The sequence below is a fragment of the Marmota monax genome, unplaced genomic scaffold (assembly GCF_021218885.2).
Source record: "Marmota monax isolate L192 unplaced genomic scaffold, Marmota_monax_Labrador192_F-V1.1 WCK01_AAM20220418_F8-fsc00031, whole genome shotgun sequence".
Lineage (NCBI taxonomy): Eukaryota > Metazoa > Chordata > Mammalia > Rodentia > Sciuridae > Marmota > Marmota monax.
The window spans coordinates 19,405,462-19,428,599 of NW_026695197.1; the positions used below are offsets into that span (position 1 = coordinate 19,405,462).

The 23,138-nt window shown below is 44.9% G+C and overlaps 1 protein-coding gene across 3 annotated transcripts in view; it reads right to left on the minus strand.

The window, feature by feature from the left end:
- The window catches only part of Myo5b (myosin VB), a 312,210-nt gene that overhangs the window by 128,335 nt on the left and 160,737 nt on the right, over positions 1-23,138 (minus strand). For all 3 annotated transcript variants that reach the window (XM_046428405.1, XM_046428404.1, XM_046428403.1), the window contains exons 5-8: positions 22,625-22,781; positions 8,003-8,146; positions 6,505-6,586; positions 308-415 (exon numbers count right to left, since the gene is read on the minus strand). In XM_046428405.1, coding sequence (XP_046284361.1) covers positions 308-415; positions 6,505-6,586; positions 8,003-8,146; positions 22,625-22,781 — 491 coding nt within the window. The remainder of the gene's footprint in view (positions 1-307; positions 416-6,504; positions 6,587-8,002; positions 8,147-22,624; positions 22,782-23,138) is intronic.

Consider the following 23,138-nt stretch of genomic DNA (forward strand, 5'->3'; position numbering starts at 1 on the left):
ATTACTGGTCTTGGCCTTGCAATCATTCTGCCCCCCAAGGAAATGGGATTACAGGCATGCACCACTGTGCCCACCTGTCCAGCTCAATTTTTTTTGGTTTTGTTTTAGAGGTGAGCCAACAAAGCTCCAAATTTTAAGCTTTGGAACCCAAGGGTTGGGATGAGAAAGGGTGAGATGCCATTTACCAAGGGCATGAGGGCTCCCCCCGTGTTAGCTCATGAAGACTGGAAAGGCATGTGGACACCATGGTGCCACCCCTCCATATGATCACCCTCCAGGCCCATTTCTCACACTGGAAGCTCCTTACCGAGAAGTGTGAAGGCTTGCCGAGTCTTCTCAAAGTCCTCTGCGTCATCTACACCCTCAATGGCTGTGTCTCCCCCCTGGGATGTATAGAAAAAGTCCTCTGCACATGCTGTGGAGGCAAGGAAGTCAAGTGTCAAACACTGCAGAGACCTTCACCCTGAGTCACCTGAAGATCATGACCCACAAGGAGTTCTATTTCCCAAGCATGCTATTCCAGACCAAATTTTAGTTCCAGACAGTTGTGAAACCCTTTGAAGTATTCTTCATCCATAATGGCAAATCAGAGAAAACTGAATAACAAAAATTACATTACTCTGCCAGAATGTGCTACCGTATTTATATAAAACTGGTACGGGAAAAACATGTTAATACAAAAGATAGATTATGCAAAGTTCAGCTTAATGGGATCTTGCCCAGATTTATTTTTAAGACAGACCTGAAATATATAAGTAAAATGCATAGTTAGAATCACCTCCTAGGTCACAGACTTCCATGACCCTAGATAATCTTTGCTTGAACACTTCATTTAACAGGAGGGGCTGTGATGTGCGTCAGGTGACCTGGTTTTCCTGTTCATTTGTTGGGCAAGGTCAGGGCACACTTGAGCTGTTCAGGCACTTGAGCAAGCGCAGGCCGAGGTCCTCAGGGGTTTGTTCTCATTCCCCAGCTTAACGCTGTATCAGGCCTCTGAGGAAGCCTTGGAACAGCTGGTAAAGAGGGGTCCGTGTTGTCTTACGAGTCTCAGCCAAGCTTAGCGGGGGACAAAAATGCAACAAGCCTCGGGTAAGACCTGCACTACAAGTGGGATGGTAAAAGCAGCTTAAATAAGGGAACTGGCCATGGAAGTCATTTAGAGTAACAATTGCTTGCTATCAAACTTACCCTCAAAAATCACTTGCCTTTCATAAAGTACCCTGTGTGGTGTCACTCTGCCTGGTACTTCATGTTCTGAGTACATAATGTCTGATTCTGACAGGATGCCCAATCTGTACATGGGCTGGTTTTCCTCCTCCCTGAAAACCCCAGTTCAATTCTTTTCCCTTGACCCAAGCATGCACGGTTGAACGCTCATCAGCTGGGCGTGCTTAGCTGCAGCTTCACAGCAGCTCCCAGTCCTCCTGCAACACCTCGTCCTTCTGATTTATCCCCCAAGAACTTCTACAGAATTTTCCTCTCTGCAGACTGCCATTGTCCTGGGTCTGACCTTCAGCATCTGTTGTCTGGGGACTGTTGCAAAAGACTAAACCCAACTCCTTGCTTCTGCTCATGTCCTTCCAAACACACCTCCAAAATGCTGATAATGTCAGTCACACTGCTCCCCTGTTTGAAGCCCCTTAGAGATCAATAGCAAAAATTATCAGCCTAGAACCTTCTCTTAGACCTTCCAAGACATGGCTACAGCCTACTGCTCCCAACTCCCGACTTCAGTTTCCTGTCCCTGATCAACTCTTCCTTCTGTCCATGCCATCAGTGGTCCCTACCTACCTTTCTTGTCTCACCCTATTCCCTCATGTTCCTAGAGAGCACCCTCTGTTCTAAGCCACGATTAACTTTAAAAACTCCTTTGGTCCATTAAGCAAACACTGCCAAGCTCAGCTAGAGAGCAGAACTCAGCCCTAAACCCCAGTTTGACAACACAACCTGAGCTGTAACCATCAAGCTCCACTGCCTACAGGGATGAACAGAGTTGTGTTGCAGTGGTAAGGCAGGAGAGACAGCTTTCTGGAGGAGTAACTTAACACACTGATGATTCAGTCCAAGGCGTTTGAACTGGAGGAGGAAGGATAACAGCTCTTCCTCACAGCTTCAGGAGAAGTGAATTTTTAAGAATTCTCTTTGCTGAAATCGGCATAGTTCTTTTTCACAGCTAACCACTCTGGGAGCTCTGGCATGGCAGTTTCCAAGGCTTTCTAAATCAATTCTTTCTTCCCCTTTGTATTCACTCTTCAAGATGTTTCATCTGATGATTTCTGCAGGGCCTACCTGAAAACCACTTTAACTCCCACCATTGCAGATAAGCAAACTGAAGAACATAGGGCTTTAAGGGCTGCACACTCTCTCCAGAGATTGTCCGGGCCTGGGAGCCCATTAACTGATTACCCAATTGTAGAAATGATCATTTTTCTGGACTGGGGTTGTGGCTCAATGGTAGAGTGCTCGCCTAGCATGCATAAAGCACTGGGTTTAATCCTCAGCACCACATAAAGATATTGTGTCTACCTAAAACTAAAAAGTAAATATTTAAAAAAAAAAGAAATGATCATTTATCTTTGTCATTCTATGATTGTCATGAACACAACCTAACTCATTGTTATGGTTTAGCTGTGAGGTAAGCTTCAAAAGCTCCTATGAGACAATGCAAAATGTTCAGCGATGAAATTATTTGATTATGAGAGGCACAACCTAATCAGAGGGTTAATCTGCCAAGGATTAACTGGGCAGTAACTGTAGGCAGGTAGGGCGTGGCTGGACATGGGTCACTGGGGATATATCTTAGGGGTTTATGTTTTGTCATGAGTGGAGCCGTTTCCTGGTGGCCATATCCTTAGCTGCTTCCTCCATAACACCCTTCAGCCATAAAGTTCTGCCTCATCTTGGGCCCACAGTTATGGAATTGGCTGATCACAGACTGAATTGCTGAAAACCGAGCCAAAATAAGCTTTTCCTCCTCTCAGTTGCTCTTACCGGGTCTTTTGGTCACAGCAACAAAACCACTAATTAAAGCGGTCATTATCAAGTGTCAGCTGAACATAGTCACCCGACTCCACTTTCGTATTGGAGAGAATGCATTTTCAGCACCTTTTCCCAAGACCCTTCATTGTCAACACCCAGGGCCTTGCTGCCTGATGTTCTAAGACAGAACACCCACGGGTCCTGCCTGCTCCCGGTTCCCAAACTCAGGCCCAGCTGAGTAACTTATTCAGAGTTAGGCTTACAGCTGCAGGGACTACTGGCATTCTCTGAATCCAAACTGAGTCACTGTCTCCTCTCCCTCAGCTTTAAGGTCTGTTGTAGCCTCTGAAGATCATGCTCTAGAGCCTCTCATTAAGAACCATCCAAACAAGAGGCAGTCTTCCCAGCCTGCCTGGATCTCGGCTCTCCTTTCAGGACCCTGAAGCCAGCACCTTCTCTTATCCTCTGGTCTCTTTAAGAAGAATCACCAAGGAGAAACATACCTCAGATCTATTAACTGGCTCAATACGCAGACGTTGGACCAGGTAGTGGGCACACCACAAAGTAGAAATTAATCAAGCCTTTCAAGGCCAAGGCCACCAGCTTGCACTGCAAATGGGATGCAAGGTTTTGACCTGTGCAAGGCTGAAGACGTTATTAATAAAACTGCATCAGTACACTTACAGAAGTAACCAAGAAAAGGAAATTATTTCTTAAACATCTGAAGGATGAACTCAAGGGAAAATGGGTCCTTCACACCTGTACGAGATTTACCGTCATTTATTCACTATCATTGTACTTCTAAAAAATCATTGTACTTCATTGTACTTTCACTCCATGATGCAAGAGACTGGGCAGTTTTCAAGTGTCTCAGTTGGGAACCCAAGGAATCTGCACATTGCACAGATATACAAGGAAAAGCCATTTTAAGCTCAAGTATAAAACATGTAAGTGAAATATTTTTTAAGAATGATTTCTTTCCTATTCAAGTTACATTTGTGACCAAAATGGTCCCAATAATATCAAGTGGATCATGTCAGTATTTATTCATTATAAAATTGACCAGAGGGGAAAATATACCTCATGTCTTGCAGACTGGCCTTGAAAAGCTCTTCTGGGCTCTTGCCCCATTCTGGGAAGGAAAAAGACAATGGCAGTAGCCACAGTGTGAATGCCTACCTGGCCACTTGTGACTGAGCTGCCACCAGAGCCTAAAGGTGGCAGGTCAGGGCAGTGCTCATACAAGGACTGCTCAGCACCACCCTGCTTGAAAGGCAATGCATTCTCCTTGTCCTCTGAGAGGTGATAATATCCCCGGGAGAATCAAACTTGTGAAGAATTAAAGGACAAACCAACACAGTGGATGTCACTACAGCTTCCTCCCTAGGTTCTAAAACATGGCTTCACAGGGAAATTTGGCCTGCCCCAACTATGCTTCCTGCAGCATAGCCCTCACTACCTGGTATTGTAGTTGACAAGCTAAGTGAAAGTAGGACCCACAACTGTTTAATATTATGTCGCCAGCATCTAACATGGCCTGAGTAGTTTGATGAATGGATGCTAAGTTGCACGACACATGCAAGTGCTACAAGAATTTATAAGAAGCAGAGTTGAGAGAGCAAACCAATATTGGAGTCTTTGGATAGATTTTAGCAACTGGGAGCACAGATGGGTCTGGTGCTAGATCCTTAGGATGGCTTGGATTAGGATCAGAGATTGCAAAGTCTCATTAGTCTTGTTCTCACAGCTGTGGAGACCAACCAGCCTCTTCCTAGATACCCAGCTCTTCACATCATCCGATAGTGCTTCACTTTCCCCACAAGCTCCTGAAGTACAGACAGCAGGCCAGGGACAGGATACTGCTGAGCCCTGGGCCCACCCTTATCCCACACATGGGCTCCAAGGACTTAGCTACAGAATAGGTCAATATCCCATGATACACAATGCTCCCCAGACCAGAGGAGTGCGGGTAGAGGCTCTAGGTCCAAGGAGAGATGGTATGTGGTACAGAATCAAGAACTAAAGCTACTCACCTGTTATGGTTTGGATGTGAGGTAGCCTACCCACCTGTTATGGTTTGGATGTGAGGTGTCCTCCTAAGGGTCACTTGTGAGAATGCAAGAAGGTTTGGAGGAGAAATAATTGGGTTGTGAGTCTTAACCCAATCAGTGAATTAATCCCGATAGAGATTAACTGAAGGCAGATAGGGTGTGTCTGGAGGAGGTGGGAATTGGGGGAAAAGCTTTGGGGTATGTATTTGTGTCCATCAAGTGGAGTGTCTGCTTCCTCATTATCATGTGAGCTGCTTCCCTCTGCCACACTTCCTCCATGATGTTCAGCCTCACCCTGAGCTCCAAGGAATGGAGCCTGCTGTTTATGGATAGAGACCTCTGAAACGGTGAGGCCCAAATAAACATTTCTCCTCTGTAATTGTGCTTCTCAGGTCTTTTAGCCACAGCAGGGGGGAAATATGACTAAAACACCTCCACTACTCTAGCTCCACGTCAGCCAACTCAAAGCAAATGAAACTTGCCAATACATTCATCAGTGGAAGCCAAGGATGGACCCATCCATCTGATGGTGACATTTGGGGACTCATGCATTGGCTCCAGTAGAGCGGTCACTTTTGTTAGTCACTCCATTATCCCTCCAGTGCTCCAAAGCAGGGGTTCCAGAAGCTTCCGGGCCTGCTTAAATGGGATCAGACCACGTGGCAGCACTTTCTCATTCATCTGAGCACCCCCCCCCCCAATAAATCTGTGGCAATACCCCTGCCTCTGCCTTATGACTAGAGCCATTCCCATTGTCTTTTTCTCACTCCCCATCCCCTAGCAGTACTGGGGATTAAACCCAAGACCTCAAGTGTGCTAGGCAAGCTACCCCTAAGCTGCACCCTCAGCCCTTTGCATTTTTAATCTTGAGATAGTATCCAAGTGGCCCAGGCTGGCATCAGACTTGGGATCCTCTTGCCTCAGCCTCCCCAGTAGCTGGCATCATAGGTGTGCCCACCACACCTGGCTTATATCCATCCCCACTTTATCCTCACCCTTCCCTGTGTTTCAATCCTAAAACTTAATCCTAAAACATGTTAGCCCTGAGCAAATGATCTGCATCATCCAAATCTACATCTTTATGGAAGGCACACACATCTCATGATGCCTAGAGTAAAACCACATTTCAAAATAATGACACATGCAGAGTCTTTCATGCCATGCAAAACATGCTGCCAACCCTGCCTCTTATTCCTTCACACGATTTCTGCTGAAGATAGTAAAATAGTATTGATTGTATCCAGTCTAATTGGGTGGGGAGGTTCTGAAAGGTTTAAGGGAGTCATTCCGAGTGGTTTGGGCATTCCAGATGGCCTGGAATCGACAAAGAACAAACAACTCTGTCTCAGGACAGAGCTCAGACAGGAACCCGTATCAGAGGACTCTGAGCAGAGCATCCAGGCCCCCGCAGAGCCTCTACGCTGTTCCAGTGGTTGTCGCCCACCCTGAGCACAGCATATACCTGCTGACTTACTTAGTGCAAGCTCTTTAAATTCTGGGAGACTGGCGGCAGCACAGAGCTGGTAGAAGATGTGGTAATTCCTCTCATCATCTGCCTGGAGGAGGAAAAGGTGAATGAGTTTTAAGGCCAAAACTCCAAGATCACCCTCTCATCTATTCTGAGCCCAGATGCTCCAGGTGGTGGGAACTGAACGCACCACCTTCTAGGTTTTCCATAGCCTTCCACCTTCAAGTCCCACTGCCAGATTTTCCATGTGCTATGGGTTCTCCCAAACTGATGAGTTTTACCTCTTGACTTACACAAAAGCATGCATTTTCTTTTTCCTTCTGTACAAGACATCATTGTTATTCCGCAAATGGAGAGTCAGTCAATCAGCAGATATGTAGTCTTCTGTGCTGCTTGACTAATGCTCCAGGGCTTATAATTTCCTTGCTGTAAACTTTCTCCTCTGGGAAGCTTGGAGCTTAGTGAAAGTTGTGCTGGCCCACTGAGTCAGAGCAGTCAGGAAAGGTCCACAACTGAGAAGGGACTTCTGGTGGACACTTGAAGCCAGAATGGCTTAAATTGGCCAAGTGACGGTGGTGAGCAAAAGGAAAGCTCAGGAAGGGGTGCCAGGGAGAGGCTGCAGAGCACCCTGGACTGCACTCAGCAGAGGCCAGCCCTGCACTACAGAAGTGAGAATGTGGGGCTGGGAAACCAACCAGGAGGTACCAAGGACAGCCAGGCAAAAAGGGGAGAGGAGAGCTTGTTTGAATTCATTAGGTGTTTGCTAAAAATCAGCATGGAGCTAAGACAAACAGCTGAAGGGATCGGATTCTGAAGCCTTCCAATGTCTCCTCTGAAGGTAGCCAAAATGTGAGCACCAGGAAGCCACTTCACCCAGGGGAGCAGCGTGCCAGCCTCAGGACATGCACTGTCACTTTGGTTCAGTGATGAGGACAAAAGGGAGCTGCAAGAGGGCTGTGGATGGGGTTGTGAGCTGAACCGCGTGCTGCCAGGGGAGGGCAGTCACCTAGAGGCACGGCCCAGTTGGCAGGAGGAAATGGAAGGTAAGCTGAGAGCAATCAAGCCTGGGAAGAAGTGAGAACTCCCCTCACTTACTGAAAAGTAAGCCAAGTAGCCAAATGTGAAAACAGATACACTTTCAACCTACTAAGGTTCATGTGAAAGCTCAAATCACAGACTGTACATATGATAGTCCCTGATCATTAGACTGAAAATCCACAAGGAAACAGATTTTATTCTCGACTGCGTCTTTGGGGTCTAGCACAGGTCTGACACATTAGAGGCCCTCAATTTGTTGGTTGAATCAAAAAGCAATGCAAGGTAAAGGACTTTGAGGCCAAATTTCTGTTTCATTTGAAATGAATACCATCAACAAAAGGAAAGCAGAAGACCAAGAACATCCAAATCCAGGCTCAAAAGATGAGCTGCTCTTTGGGCACGGGGAGTGGGGCAGGCAGCATCAAGTGAGGGGCAAAAATACAACAGGCCCCAGTCCCTCACTCACCTGAAAGACGACTCTGGACTTCTCCAACAGGTAGGTCCTCATGTTGGCCCCAATGATGTGGTACCTTTTGTCAAAGCCGATCTGAATGTACTTTCCAAAGCGGCTGCTGTTGTCATTCCGAGTGGTTTTGGCATTCCCGATGGCCTGGAATCAACAAAGAACAAAGGGGTTATGCAAAAAATGAAGTCTTTCCTCATTTCAGGCTGGATATTTGTAACAGGGTATATCTCCTTTCCCTCCCTCAACTTTTGCAATGACAAGGAACCAAGTTAAAGATTGCGTTCGACTTAAATTTAATTTCCAGCCTCCTTCACTCCTAAGGATGGCCAGTGACAGTCATGAGTTTATTAGTGAGCTCTTTATAAGAGATTAACCATCAGGGAGGTGCACCCCATTGTCCCCGTCTTCCTCCTCCTCCAGCCTAAAGTACACATGCAATGGCTGTAGCTATAGCATTCATCATGGGACCTAGAGCCAGATCTCAGCTGACATCCTTTAGCCACTAAACCAATGGTAGTGCCCATTAGCTCTGAACTTTCTGGGAGAGAAACAAACCTTCCCAGGTTTCATCCACTTTGATCAGATCTCCAAGTATTGTTATTCCCAACCGACAAGTGGTATTTCCTAGGTATTTCCTATGGACCAGTTGACACATCTCATTACTAGGACCAGTCAGGAAGTCACCATCTCAGTATCACTTCTTATGCAGCAGTGGGGACATTCAAAACACTGGATGACTTTTAAAATCAGTAGCTACACAACTGGTCTCATCAGTATAAGCTTTCCATAAAACATCCCACTACTAATGTATTGGTAAAAAAAAAAAAAATGTTAGCATTTTAATCCCTTTCATATGTTTACATTCCTACAGTTAAAAAAAAAAATCTTTAGAAATACCCACTAGCTTTTTAGCAGTCTAGGAACAATGAGGCATAAAGACATTGAAAGAGAAGCTGAAACCCCAACCCATCTTCCACCTGGGCCTAGCTGAATTGAAGCAACAGAACTACCATCATCTCCCGACAGCCCCAAGCCCATAATGCTCAGCTGGCATGCATTTACAAGGCTAGCAAACAGCTAGAAGCTAGCGCTTCAGAGGTCAAGAAGTTGACCTCAACTAATACTGATAAAAAATAAAATAAAAATACCCCACCAAGCCTCCAGGAGGAAAACTATTGCCATTCCTACCTGTAGGTGAGCATAGCTTACTGTGCCTCAGCTGAGTCACATGACTCCCTAGGGAAGCAGCTCAGCCTGGGCCAGGCCTGGCCTGCTCTGCCTACCTTCCTGCCCTCTCTAATTACGTCCAACATGCTGTCACAAATGGTGGAGCATCGCTTCCTGCTTCTGTCCACTGCCAAGGCCCACATCACCATTGTCTCTTTCTTGGACAACTTCAGTGTTCTCTCAACAGGTCTCCCTGCTCCTGCATCCTGCTGCCAATTCTCCACTTGACTGCCAGGGCCATCCTTCTGAAATGTGAACCTGGTTGTATTCCCTGTGTGAAATGCTTCAACAGCCTCTTCTGCCCTGAAACAGTCTTCAGTCCTCATCCTGACTCATGTGCCAGGCCGGATCCACCCAGCCCTGCCAGAGTCCTCACCTAACAGTCCTGAATGCCTCCTTTCTCAGTGGCACCCATGTGCACTCTGCCCTCACCCAAGTTTCTCACACACAGTCCCCCCTGCTGGCAGCTTTCTTCCCAGAGCTCCCTGCACCTACCTGGCTCCTCCTCTTCCCTCAGGTCTCAACCTTATGACGGGCAGGACTTCCCGGACCCCACAGGCTAGGGAGGGCCTCCTGCCACATGCTCTCCCAGGCCCTGCATGTCCCCTTTCCCTCCCTTGCCCATGCCCTACCCATCCTGCTTCAGCAGGGTTCTCTAGCACCTGCATGTGGTAGGCACTCAAACATTTGAGTGAATGAAACTATAAATAAACTTTAGTTTTTCTATTTTGAAATGAGAATTTTAGACTCCTTGTCTTTTCTGGCCACCTGCCATTTTAGAATCCTACAACTTCCAGTTTAGGTTGTGAATATAGTTTTTCTGTTAGGGTTTAAAGTATGTAATGCAGCCTACACTCCACATATATACTTCCCCTGCAGGGAAGTGGAGTTAAGTACAACCCTGTGTGCTGAATGACTTTGTAAGGCATCTCTTTACTGGACCCAAGGTCCGGGGACAGCTAGACCTCATGAGGCAGACAGGAGACCCCCAAAGATGCTTCTGAGTTTATATAGTAAACTTCATGTCTGTAATCTTGTAAGCCAACCAAAGGAGACAGGCATTTGTGCCCTTAGCACCCATCAACCTCACCACCTCAGCAGAGATCTCAGAGTACCCACTTCCCCTCCAGAGGTCAAACCCTTCAGGACTCACAGGACAATGGCTGTTACATTTAAGCAAGCCAGTTTCATTTGGATGTTGGAAAGGCAAGCTACATTCCCAAAAATATTGATAAAAGCATTCCCAGGCTTCCAACACGAGCTAGTCCTTGGGTTGGATGCCTTATTTAATTCTGACACGAACCCTATGAGATAGGCATTATAACCTTTCACCTCACTCAGGGAGAAAAAAATCTCAAGAAGGTCAAGGAATGTGTCAAGGTTTGCATGGCTGCAAAATGGCCATGCCAAGACATTAGCTCAGACATGCCCAGGTCTGAAGTCCGTGTTCCTTCTATGTGAAGTCACAGTTCTCCATATTGTCACCCAGCTCTCCACCACTCAGGAAACAGCCATGCACATGGGCAACTTCTCACAGCTCAAATGGCTGTGTTGCATCAAAAGTAAATATATAAATACTTATTAGACGATGCTGGGAGTTATGGATTCATTACTCTCAAATTAGTCAATAAGGAATTGAACATCTGCTTTAGCTGTCCTATGCAACCTGCGTCTCAGGGTAACTAAATGGTTGGTGAGGGGAAGCTCCTTTTATAGGTTTGTTCCAGCTAACAAATGCATAAAGAATAACAGTAAGAATATCACCATCTTACAATGTAATGAATTAATAGATCTAGGCATAACCAATGACTGCTGACGGAAGCCCTTAGCGGGAGCCCACAAGACTGCCTGAGTAAGGTTTCTTATTTTAAAAAAAGAAAAAAAATCAACACATCTAAATTTTACTACGCTTTTACAGGAAACACAGGGGACAAAGGAACATGTGGAACAATTATGAGGATGCAATCAACAAAGACCCATTTGTGGAAAACTCTAAAGGATAATCCAGTTTCAACAAGTTCCAACTTCAAACATTTAGTTTCAAAAAGTTCAAACATCTTAATTTGTAAAAAGGCAGTAAGTAAATCTCACTATGTCTGAGATCATTCCTTCCAACAACTTAGGAAAACCTCACCCAGGGTCTAAAGATCACTGCCCAAAGGTCCGTATTCTTCCCTCACTAGGCTGCTTCACAAAGTGACTTGGTGGATCTGAGTACTAGAACAATCATTCTGCAAGATAACTGGGCCCATCTACTAAAAGGGCCCATAGAAGCATATGACAATCCAGCAATTCTATGTTTAGATAACCCCCAGACAAATTCTCAAATGGACATACAAGTGTGTTATGCTATTTAACAATAAAAAATGCAACCTTAATGTCCACCAGGTGAAAACAAATGTGGCAGAGTCATATAAAGAGACACTATAAGGCTGTTAAATAAACTACAGCACACAGTTCATGGATAAACGATGTTGACGAAAGCGCAAGTTGCGAAACAGTTGATGGAATAGGATACCATTTACATAGCATCAAAAAACTATTGTGTATGTATACACAAATACATAGTAAAACACAAATGGACTGAAATGATTTCAATATAATTGAATTGTACAATCAAGAGACATATCAAGTACTAGGGAAACAATGGAGCAGTTAGCCATGCCCAGTGGAACAGGAAAGGCCTGTTTGGAAAAAAATTGAAGTGAATCTTGGAATAGAATTCCATCAGCAGGGAAGAGAAAGGACAAAGGGACAGGGTGAGAGACTGGACAGATGTAGAGGGGCTAGAGTTTGCAGATGCATGGAGAACACTAGAGGATGTGAGACGGGTAAGGTACACAGGGGCCAGGCTCTTATATGAATGGGCTAATAGCTGCAGGCTTTCTTTTTAAAAGGAAAAAAAAAAAACCTTGAAAGTTTATCTGGTCTTAGTTTTTATCATTTTTGTTCACTATACTCTTGGTCCCTTTCATGTGCAAGGGGATTTCTCTGTGGCTGTTGGACTTACATGCCTACAGACTGCTGTCATCCTAAAAAGCCATGTGACCCTCTATCCTAGATGTGGGTTCTGTCCCTGCTCCTATAGTCTCTTGATTAGCAATACTCTTTCAATCAGTGCAGACTTGTGAACAAATTACTCCTGGGAGGCTGACAAGCCTTTAAACAGAATGGGGTCAGAGAGCACCAGTGCTGACAATAAATCATCCCAATCTGTCCCAGCCAATCCCAATCGGTCCTCCAGCAACCTTAATTCCAACAGCTGCCACTTAGCTGGCCCACTGGGAATTCTGCCCTCGGCTCTCCTCTCCCCAGGAGACCTCTGCAGTTCTGGGCTGCTGCAGAAGCAAGGAGATGATGACATAACCACAACTGATTACTTCGTGGGGGAGGCGTCACCCTTCCCTGGAACAGGGGCAGAGTAATCAGCTGTCCCTGATTAAGACATGCCTGTGGTGGTTACAACCCTCTGAGGAGCTACAGCTGATGGGGCTTCCTGATCCAAGGACAGGCTTGACTCGAATCTTCTAAAAAGTTATGTTTGCAGACTTCGGCAATGCAAAACTCAATTCACTGCCTGGGCACACTTTTAATTCCACTCAGGGTTCTTACCAGCTATACATCTTCCTCTTCATGTCCAGTCCAAACTCTCTCTCAAAGATATCAGTGAGTAACAGCTCAAGGGACAGTTTCCATGATGGCAAAATTCTACATCTGGTGTAAAGAGCCCTCAGGATTTACCCAAGTCATTTCCAAAGTACCAGTTTGGACATGGAAAAAAAAATTAACGAACCACTGTTTTATGAATTTACATGATGGTGTAAAGATTAGGCTGGTTCTTGTATATACACCTTCAATCACAGCAAATGAACCACATCTTGTGTATTGGGGGTGCACAAGTGGCTTTTCCATTTTCTCCCATGCCAAAGCCCTCTGCTTCCCCCAACCAACCTACTCAGGCCGAAATGGAATACTGCAAACTTGATATTTCTGACCACTGGTATTTTAAAAGTATTCCCAAAGTAGAGTTTCAGAACAGATATTTGCATACCCGTCTACCTAGAGCAGCATTGTTCACAACAGCCAAAAGGCAGGAACAATGCAAAGGTCCATCAGGAAAGGAATGGATAAATGTGATGTCCACTCAATGAAGTATCATTCAGCAATAAAAAAGAACAATACTGATAAATGGTAGACCACGGATGAACCTTGAAAACATTGTGCCAAGTGAAATGAGCCAGACACAAAAGGACTAACATTACATGGTTCCATTTGTGCGAGGTCCCTAGAATAGTCAAATTTACAGGACCTAAAGTTGGAGACAGGTTATCAGGGACTGAAGGAAGAATGGAAATTTGTTATTTTACCACAATAAATTTACTGAACATTGTGTTTTGTTTAGTACAATATTGTGATTACTGATTTCCCAGCATGACTAGCAATTGTTCAGTCACCAGGCACTGAAGATTTCTTCCCTTCTGTTTTGGCCAGCATTACTATTACTTCTATCTTTTTTGTTGTTGTTGTTGTTGTTGATATTTTTGGATTATAGTCTTTTTTTTTAATTTTTTATTGTTGGTTGTTCAAAACATTACAAATTTCTTGACATATCATATTCCACACTTTGATTCAAGTGGGTTATGAACTCCCACCTTCACCCCATACACAGATTGCAGAATCACATCAGTTACACATCCATTGATTTACATATTGCCATACTAGTGTCTGTTGTGCTCCGCTGCCTTTCCCATCCTCCACCCTCCCCCCTCCCCACCCCTCCCCTCCTCTCTCTCTACCCCCTCCACTGTATAACCCTGAGGGTCTCCTTCCATTTCCATGCTATTTCCCTTCTCTCCCCCTTTCCCTCCCACCTCTCATCCCTGTTAAATGTTAATCTTCTCCTGCTCTTCATCCCTACTCTGATCTTAGTTACTCTCCTTATATCAAAGAAGACATTTGGCATTTGTTTTTTAGGGATTGGCTAGCTTCACTTAGCATAATCTGCTCTAATGCCATCCATTTCCCTGTAAATTCTATGATTTTGTCATTTTTTAATGCAGAGTAATACTCCATTGTGTATAAATGCCACATTTTTTTATCCATTCGTCTATTGAAGGGCATCTAGGTTGGTTCCACAGTCTTGCTATTGTGAATTGTGCTGCTATGAACATCGATGTAGCAGTGTCCCTGTAGCATGCTCTTTTTAGGTCTTTAGGGAATAGACCAAGAAGGGGAATAGCTGGGTCAAATGGTGGCTCCATTCCCAGCTTTCCAAGAAATCTCCATACTGCTTTCCAAATTGGCTGCACCAATTTGCAGTCCCACCAGCAATGAACAAGTGTACCCTTTTCCCCACATCCTCGCCAGCACTTGTTGTTGTTTGACTTCCTAATGGCTGCCAATCTTACTGGAGTGAGATGGTATCTTAGGGTGGTTTTGATTTGCATTTCTCTGACAGCTAGAGATGGTGAGCATTTTTTCATGTACTTGTTGATTGCCTGTATGTCCTCCTCTGAGAAGTGCCTGTTCAGGTCCTTGGCCCATTTGTTGATTGGGTTGTTTGTTCTCTTATTGTCTAATTTTTTGAGTTCTTTGTATACTCTGGATATTAGGGCTCTATCTGAAGTGTGAGGAGTAAAGATTTGTTCCCAGGGTGTAGGCTCCCTATTTACCTCTCTTATTGTTTCTTTTGCTGAGAAAAAACTTTTTAGTTTGAGTAAGTCCCATTTGTTGATTCTTGTTATTAACTTTTGTGCTATGGGTGTCCTATTGAGGAATTTGGAGCCCGACCCCACCGAATGTAGATCGTAGCCAACTTTTTCTTCTGTCAGATGGCGTGTCTCCGATTTGATATCAAGCTCCTTGAACCATTTTGAATTCACTTTTGTGCATGGCGAGAGAAAGGGATTCAGTTTCATTTTGTTGCATATGGATTTCCAGTTTTCCCAGCACCATTTGTTGAAGATGCTATCCTTCCTCCATTGCATGCTTTTAGCCCCTTTATCAAATATAAGATAGTTGTAGTTTTGTGGATTGGTTTCTGTGTCCTCTATTCTGTACCATTGGTCCACCCACCTGTTTTGGTACCAGTACCATGCTGTTTTTGTTACTATTGCTCTGTAGTATAGTTTGAAGTCTGGTATCGCTATACCGCCTGATTCACACTTCCTGCTTAGCATTGTTTTTGCTATTCTGGGTCTTTTATTTTTCCATATGAATTTCATGATTGCTTTCTCTATTTCTACAAGAAATGCCGTTGGGATTTTGATTGGCATTGCATTAAACCTATAGAGAACTTTTGGTAATATCGCCATTTTGATGATGTTAGTTCTGCCTATCCATGAACAGGGTATATTTTTCCATCTTCTAAGATCTTCTTCTATTTCTCTCTTTAGGGTTCTGTAGTTTTCATTGTATAAGTCTTTCACCTCTTTTGTTAGGTTGATTCCCAAGTATTTTATTTTTTTTTGAAGATATTTTGAATGGAGTGGTTGTCCTCATTTCCATTTCAGAGGATTTGTCGCTGATATACAGGAATGCCTTTGATTTATGTGTGTTGATTTTATATCCTGCCACTTTGCTGAATTCATTTATTAGCTTTAATAGTTTCTTTGTAGAGCCTTTTGGGTCTGCTAGGTATAGAATCATATCATCTGCAAATAGTGATAATTTAAGTTCTTCTTTTCCTATTTTGATGCCTTTAATTTCTTTCGTCTAATTGCTCTGGCCAGTGTTTCAAGAACTATGTTGAACAGAAGTGGAGAGAGAGGGCATCCCTGTCTTGTTCCAGATTTTAGAGGGAATGCCTTCAGTTTTTCTCCATTCAGAATGATGCTAGCCTGAGGCTTAGCATAGATTGCTTTTACAATATTGAGGTATGTTCCTGTTATCCCTAGTTTTTCTAGAGTTTTGAACATAAAGGGATGCTGTACTTTGTCGAATGCTTTTTCCGCATCTATCGAGATGATCATATGGTTCTTATTTTTAAGTCTATTGATGTGGTGAATAACATTTATTGATTTCCGTATATTGAACCAGCCTTGCATCCCAGGGATGAATCCTACTTGATCATGGTGCACAATTTTTTTGATATGTTTTTGTATCCGATTCGCCAGAATTTTATTGAGGATTTTTGCATCTAGGTTCATTAGAGATATTGGTCTTTAGTTTTCTTTCTTTGAAGTGTCTTTGTCTGGTTTAGGTATCAGGGTGATATTGGCCTCATAGAATGAATTTGGAAGTTCTCCCTCTTTTTCTATTTCCTGAAGTAGCTTGAAAAGTATTGGTATTAGTTCTTCTTTAAAGGTTTTGTAAAATTCTGCTGAATACCTATCCGGTCCTGGGCTTTTCTTAGTTGGTAGTCTTTTGATGGTTTCTTCTATTTCCTCAATTGATATTGGTCTGTTTAGGTTTTCTATATCCTCCTGACTCAATCTGGGCAGATCATATGACTTAAGAAATTTATCTATGCCTTCACTATCTTTTAATTTATTGGAGTATAAGGATTCAAAATAGTTTGATTATCTTCTGTATTTCTGAAGTGTCTGTTGTGATATTGCCTTTTTCATCCCGTATGCTAGTAATTTGAGTTCTCTCTTCTCTTCGCTAGCATCGCTAAGGGTCTGTCGATTTTGTTTATTTTTTCAAAGAACCAACTTTTAGTTTTGTCAATTTTTTCAATTGTTTCTTTTGTTTCGATTTCATTAATTTCAGCTCTGATTTTAATTATTTCTTGCCTTCTACTTCTTTTGCTGTTGTTTTGCTCTTCTTTTTCTAGGATTTTGAGATGAAGTATCAGATCATTTATTTTTTCTTTTTTTAAGGAATGAACTCCAAGCAATGAATTTTCCTCTTAGAACTGCTTTCAATGTGTCCCATAGATTCCGATATGTTGTGTCTGTGTTTTCATTTATCTCTAAGAATTTTTTAATTTCCTCCTTGATGTCTTCTATAACCCATTGATCATTCAGTAATCTATTGTTCATTCTCCAAGTGATGTATGCTTTTTCCTTCCTTCTTTTATCGTTGATTTTCAGTTTCATTCCATTATGATCAGATAAGATGCATGGTATTATCTCTACTCCTTTATATTGTCTAAGCGTTGTCCTGTGACATAATATATGATCTATTTTTGATAAGGAGCCATGTGCTGCTGAGAAAAAAGTGTAACTGCTTGATGTTGGGTGGTATACTCTATATATGTCAATTAGGTCTAGGTTATTAATAGTGTTATTGAGTTCTATAGTTTCCTTATTCAACTTTTGTTTGGAAGATCTGTCCAGTGGTGAGAGAGGTGTGTTGAAGTCTCCCATGATTATGGTGTGGTGGTCTATTAGACTCTTGAACTTGAGAAGAGTTTGTTTGACGAACATAGCTGCACCATTGTTTGGGGCATAAATATTTATGATTGTTATGTCTTGTTGGTGTATGGTTCCCTTAAGCAGTATGTAGTGTCCCTCTTTATCCCTTTTGATTAACTTTGGCTTGAAATCTATTTTATTTGATATGAGTATGGACACTCCTGCTTGTTTCTGAAGTCCATATGAGTGATATGATTTTTCCCAACCTTTCACCTTCAGCCTATGTATGTCTTTTCCTATCAAATGCGTCTCCTGTAGGCAGCATATTGTTGGGTCTTGTTTTGTGATCCATTCTACTAGCCTGTGTCTCTTAATTGGTGAGTTTAAGCCATTAACATTTAGGGTTATTATTGAGATATGGGTTGTTCTTCCAGCCATATTTGTTTATTTCTGTTACTAAACATGGTTTGTTTTCCTCTTTGATTATTTTCCCCCCTTTACTGTCCTACCTCCCACTGTTGGTTTTCATTGTTATTTTCCATTTCCTCTTCCTGTAATGTTTTGGCGAGGATGTTTTGAAGAGATGGTTTTCTAGCTGCAAATTCTTTAAACTTTTGTTTATCGTGGAAGGTTTTAATTTCATCTTCCATCCTGAAGCTTAATTTCGCTGGATACACAATTCTTGGTTGGAACCCATTTTCTTTCAGTGTTTGAAATATGTTATTCCAGGATCTTCTAGCTTTCAGAGTCTGTGTTGAAAGATCAGCTGTTATCCTGATTGGCTTACCCCTAAATGTGATCTGCTTCCTTTCTCTTGTAGCTTTTAAAATTCTCTCCTTATTCTGTATGTTGGGCATCTTCATTATAATGTGTCTAGGTGTGGGTCTCTTATGATTTTGCACATTCGGCGTCCTGTAGGCTTCTAGGATTTGGGGTTCTGTCTCATTCTTCAAGTCTGGGAAGTTTTCTCACATTATTTCATTGAATAGATTGCTCATTCCTTTGGTTTGAACCTCTATCCCTTCCTGTATCCCAATGACTCTTAAGTTTGGTCTCTTTATGTTATCCCATATTTCTTGGGATGTTCTGCTCATGGTTTCTTAACAGTCTTGCTGAGCTGTCTATGTTCTTTTCAAGTTGAAATAGAACATCAGACAATGAAAACAAACTATCTTCTAAGTGTTCTACTCTGCTGGTAGTATTCTCCATTGAGTTTTTAAGTTGGTTTATTGCTTCCTGCATTTCTAGGATTTCTGTTTGTTTTTTATAACCTCTATCTCCCTGTATAGTTGATCCTTTGCTTCCTGGATTTGTTTGCATAATTCATTGTCGAAGTGATCTTTCATTGTCTGATTTTGCTGTCTAATGTCTTCCTTGATACTCCAGATCATCTGAAGCATGTATATCCTGAATTCTTTATCTGACATTCCATCTGCTGCAGCTGTTACCTCTTCTAAAGTTGCGTTGACCTGCATTGCTTGTGGTCCTTTCTTTCCTTGTCTTTTCATACTGCTTGCGTATCTTTCCTGCAGGCGCGGGCGGCGGCTCTGCTCTCTTATTCCAATTGGGGTGTCGTGGCTACCACGCCGGCAGGTCACTGGGCCTGTTCTGGGCGCTGGCGGCGGCTCTGTTCTGCCCCTACTCCAATTGGGGTGACAAGTGTACCACGCCGGCAGGCCACCGGGCCTGATCCGCCGGTCGGTTGCAGGTTTGCCTACCCTGCAGGCGCGGGTGGCGGCTCTACTCTGCCCCTACTCCAAATGGGGTGACGTGTCTGTCGTACCGGCAGGCCACTGGGCCTGTCCCGCTGGTCGGTCGCAGATCTGCCCACCTTTCGGGCACGGGTGGCGGCTCTGCTCTGCCCCTACTCCAATTGGGGTGTCGTGACTACCCCGCCTGCAGGTCGGTGGGCCTGTTCCTGGCACGGGCGGCGACTCTGCTCTGCCCCTACTCCAATTAGGGTGGTGTGTGTACCACGCCGGCAGGCTCCTGGGCCTGATCCGCCGGTCTGTTGCAGGTCTGCCTACCTTGGAGGCGCGGGCGGCGGATCTGCCCTGGCCCTCCTACCACGCCTGCGGACCCCTGGGCCTGATCTGCAGGTTGGTCACAGGTCTGCTCACCCTGCGGGCACGGGTGGCAGTTCCGCTCCGCCCCCACTCCAATTGGGGTCACGTGGCCACCACACCGGCAGGGCCTGATCCGGGCATGGGAGAAGGATCTGCTCTGCCCCTACTCCAGTTGGGGTGACGTGTGTACCACACTGGCAGGCCACTGGGCCTGACCCGCCAGTCTGTGACAGGTCTGTTTACCTTGCAAGCGCGGGCGGCGGCTCTGTCCTGCCCCTCCTACCACGCCCATGTACCACTGGGTCGCGGGTCTGCCCACCTTGCGGGTGCGGGTGGCGGCTCCACTCCGCCCCCCTCTCCAATTGGGGTCACGCGGTCACCACGCTGGCGAGCCGCTGGGCCTGCTCCGGGCGCTGGCGGCGGCCCCGCTCCTCCCCTCTGGCTCGACAACAAATTGAGGAGACTCGGGTGTCTGTGCCTCACCCCCCCTACCAGGAGACCAACTGTTTCTGTCGCCGCTGGTATTGATGAAGTTCTCTCCTCTGCCGCTTTCTGATGACATCAGATCTCTGCCATGTTGGTATCCTATGCGAATGGCAGCATTTCGTTCCCCTTGCCGGGCAACCAAAGCAACGGGTGAGTCCTGACCGGCCCTCAGCAGGACTCGGACCGAAAAGCAGTTTCCGTGGGCTCCTAGCCCTGGGCCAGGGCAGTTCCGGGAGCCGGAACTCGGCCGCTCCGTGCTCGGTGTAAGCTCCGATAAGAGTAGGCTCCAAGAAGCAGTCCCCACGGGCTCAGTTCCGGGAGCCGGAATTCGGCCGCTTAGTGCTTGGTGTATGCTCTGATAGGAGCAGGGTCCAAGAAGCAGCCTCCGCAGGCTCCCCAGCCCTGGGCCAGGGCGGTTCCGGGAGCCGGAACTCGGCAGCCCTTGCTCGGTGTTCGCTCCGATAAGATCAGGTTCTAAGAAGCCCCCAGGCACTGAACCCTAGCAATCTGTCTGCAAGCTGCAGGCGAATGGCAGCCTGAAATTACCTGTTCTATGGCTGAATCACTATTACTTCTATCTTTAAAAGTGGTCTGTCTCTGCCATCTTACTGCCTAAAACAAAGTAAATTTTAAAACTCCAGGACAAAACAACAACAACAAAACTTTCTCTTATTTGAGCTTATACACAATTATTACTATAGAGTGCTGTCTTAGTTGCCTTAACAAAGAGATCTGATCTCAGGGAGGCCAACTCCATGATTTACAAATGCCTTCAGAATTGGGGCCGTGGCCAGGCCCTGACCTTGGAGCTTAGAATAAGCACTGAGTGAACAGGCTACCAACCAACTAAATGTCAGACAATAGGGAGTTAAATTATGGAAAAGCTATTAGTTAATCCATGTTGACAGCCAATAAGACTTCATGCAGTCTAATGATATGTGGACAAGCCTTACACTATAACATTCAGTAAGAAGGCTGGAAGGATAGATGCCCAAACACTAGATGATTCCTAGCAGGCTGGAGTATTTCAGGGGATTTTTCACTCATTTCCATTTTCCAGGGATCCCTTCACAATGTTTTAGTAGGTCAGTGGTTCTACAATGTGATACCCAAACCATCTGCGTGAGTATCACCTATGAACTTGTAAGAAATGCAAATGATCGCCGAGCCCCTCCCCCGCCCTTCAGAATCAAACTTGATGTGTTGGGTTCAGCAACCTGAGCTTTAATAAGCCTCACAGCAATTCTTATGCATCCTCCAGTTTAAGAATTGTAACAAATAGGAGTTTCCATTTTCACATGTCTGATTAAAAAAAAAAGCATCTTCAACTATATTGACCATTTCCAGTTTATATAGTACTGAAACTTACTTTTGTTGAATTCTTAAAGAACAAGTAGTATCCTATCATTAAGGAAGGTGCAGGAAGGTGCTTTGACAATACAACTCTGAAGGCAGGAGATTTTGCCTGGGTAACCACTAAACTTCTATGGATTAAGGTTCAGAATATTCTCATTCACTTAGTAAAGGGAGGAGGAGAGAGAGGGGACCAGGAAAGGTCCAGGCAAGATCTTGCTCCAGAATAATCTGAAAGTGACTTCATCTTCATCAACAGGGCTTGGGGCTTCTCGGGCAAACTTGAAGCTATTTGGGCACTTCTAGTTCTCAAGTGAATTTCTTCCTAATAAAACAGAAAGGGCTGCCCAGGACCAGCAGAAGGTCCACTCCTAACCAGACCATGGCCCAGATAACAGAGTCTTGGCCTCAAAACTGGCCCAGGGACTATGAAACCCTTTACTTCTACTGTCAGAATTAAGTCCTTATAAAGGGGGAAAGAAAAAAGATGGTTTTCTGACCCTAAAACACAATTATTTACAGCAGGAGTGAACCTTTAGGAAATGTTCCTGGCTCTGCACTTTTATCATCTGCTCTGAGCCCTCCCAGCCCAGGCCCTTCTCATGAAGTCCTGGCTGACTTAGGCAGCGAGTAAAGACGGACAGGACCTGCTCTGGCCAGTTCCTGCCATCGCAGGCAACTGTTTCCTGAGGATCTTCAGCAGAAATGCCCTCCCCCACCCCCAATGATAAAATGCTCAAATACTTTGGGGAAAGAATATTCTACCCTAGATTCCCCCCTCCCCCCCCAAAAAAAAACACCCTCCCGAGTCAGTGGGCCTTTCAGATCATCTAGTAGTTTCAGTGGAGTAGTTTTTTTTTTGACATGTGATGGCACCAGTGAAGGGGCCAGCAGCAGAGATGGCAATAGATGGCAAAAGGACCATTGCTAAAATACGCAGCAGAGTCCAGGGATGCGGAGAATGTGCCACCCAATGCTAGGGACCTGAGGGACACAACCAAGCGAGAATATTCTCCCATCTGTGGCTTCACAGCCACTTCCATGGTTTCTGCCTCCAAAGTGGACCTCTCAGGAAGAGGCAAGGATGCTGCCTATATAAGCCCCTTCAAGGATTCTTACGATTGTCACCCCCAACTCAAGCCCCCGCAGTCCTGCTACCAGCATAGTAACTCCAGCCAGGAAGGCTTTACCTCCATGATGGGACTGGACGCCAGGACCTTCTCCTCGATGTTGGTTTCACTGGCTGAGCCACCGACCGTGGCAAAGTAGCGCATGGCATACTTGGCTGACACCGTCTTCCCAGCTCCCGACTCCCCACTGACTATGATGGATTGGTTCTTCTCATCTCTGGAAGGGAAGCAGCTCTGGTCAGTCATTGGCCAAGGAAAGGCTCTGCTGCCTTTCAGGGACTCTGTCTGACAAAGGGCTGAACCTGCGGCATCTCTCCCACTTTCAGGATGAATGTGAAATGACAGTGTAAAAATAACCTGCCCTCCATCAACAGGCCTGTGCAGGATCTGAAAGCGGGAAGAAGCCAGCCATTCTGAACAGGGTTTACAAGTGCACATGACTGCCTTTACCACCCACAAGAAGGCAGAGGCGGCCAGCCAGTCACTCTCCAGGATCCTGGGCACAGCACCCCTCCCTCCCTCTTACATACATCCCAAGGATTTACAGATACACTTTCATCTTTATTTCTCCAAC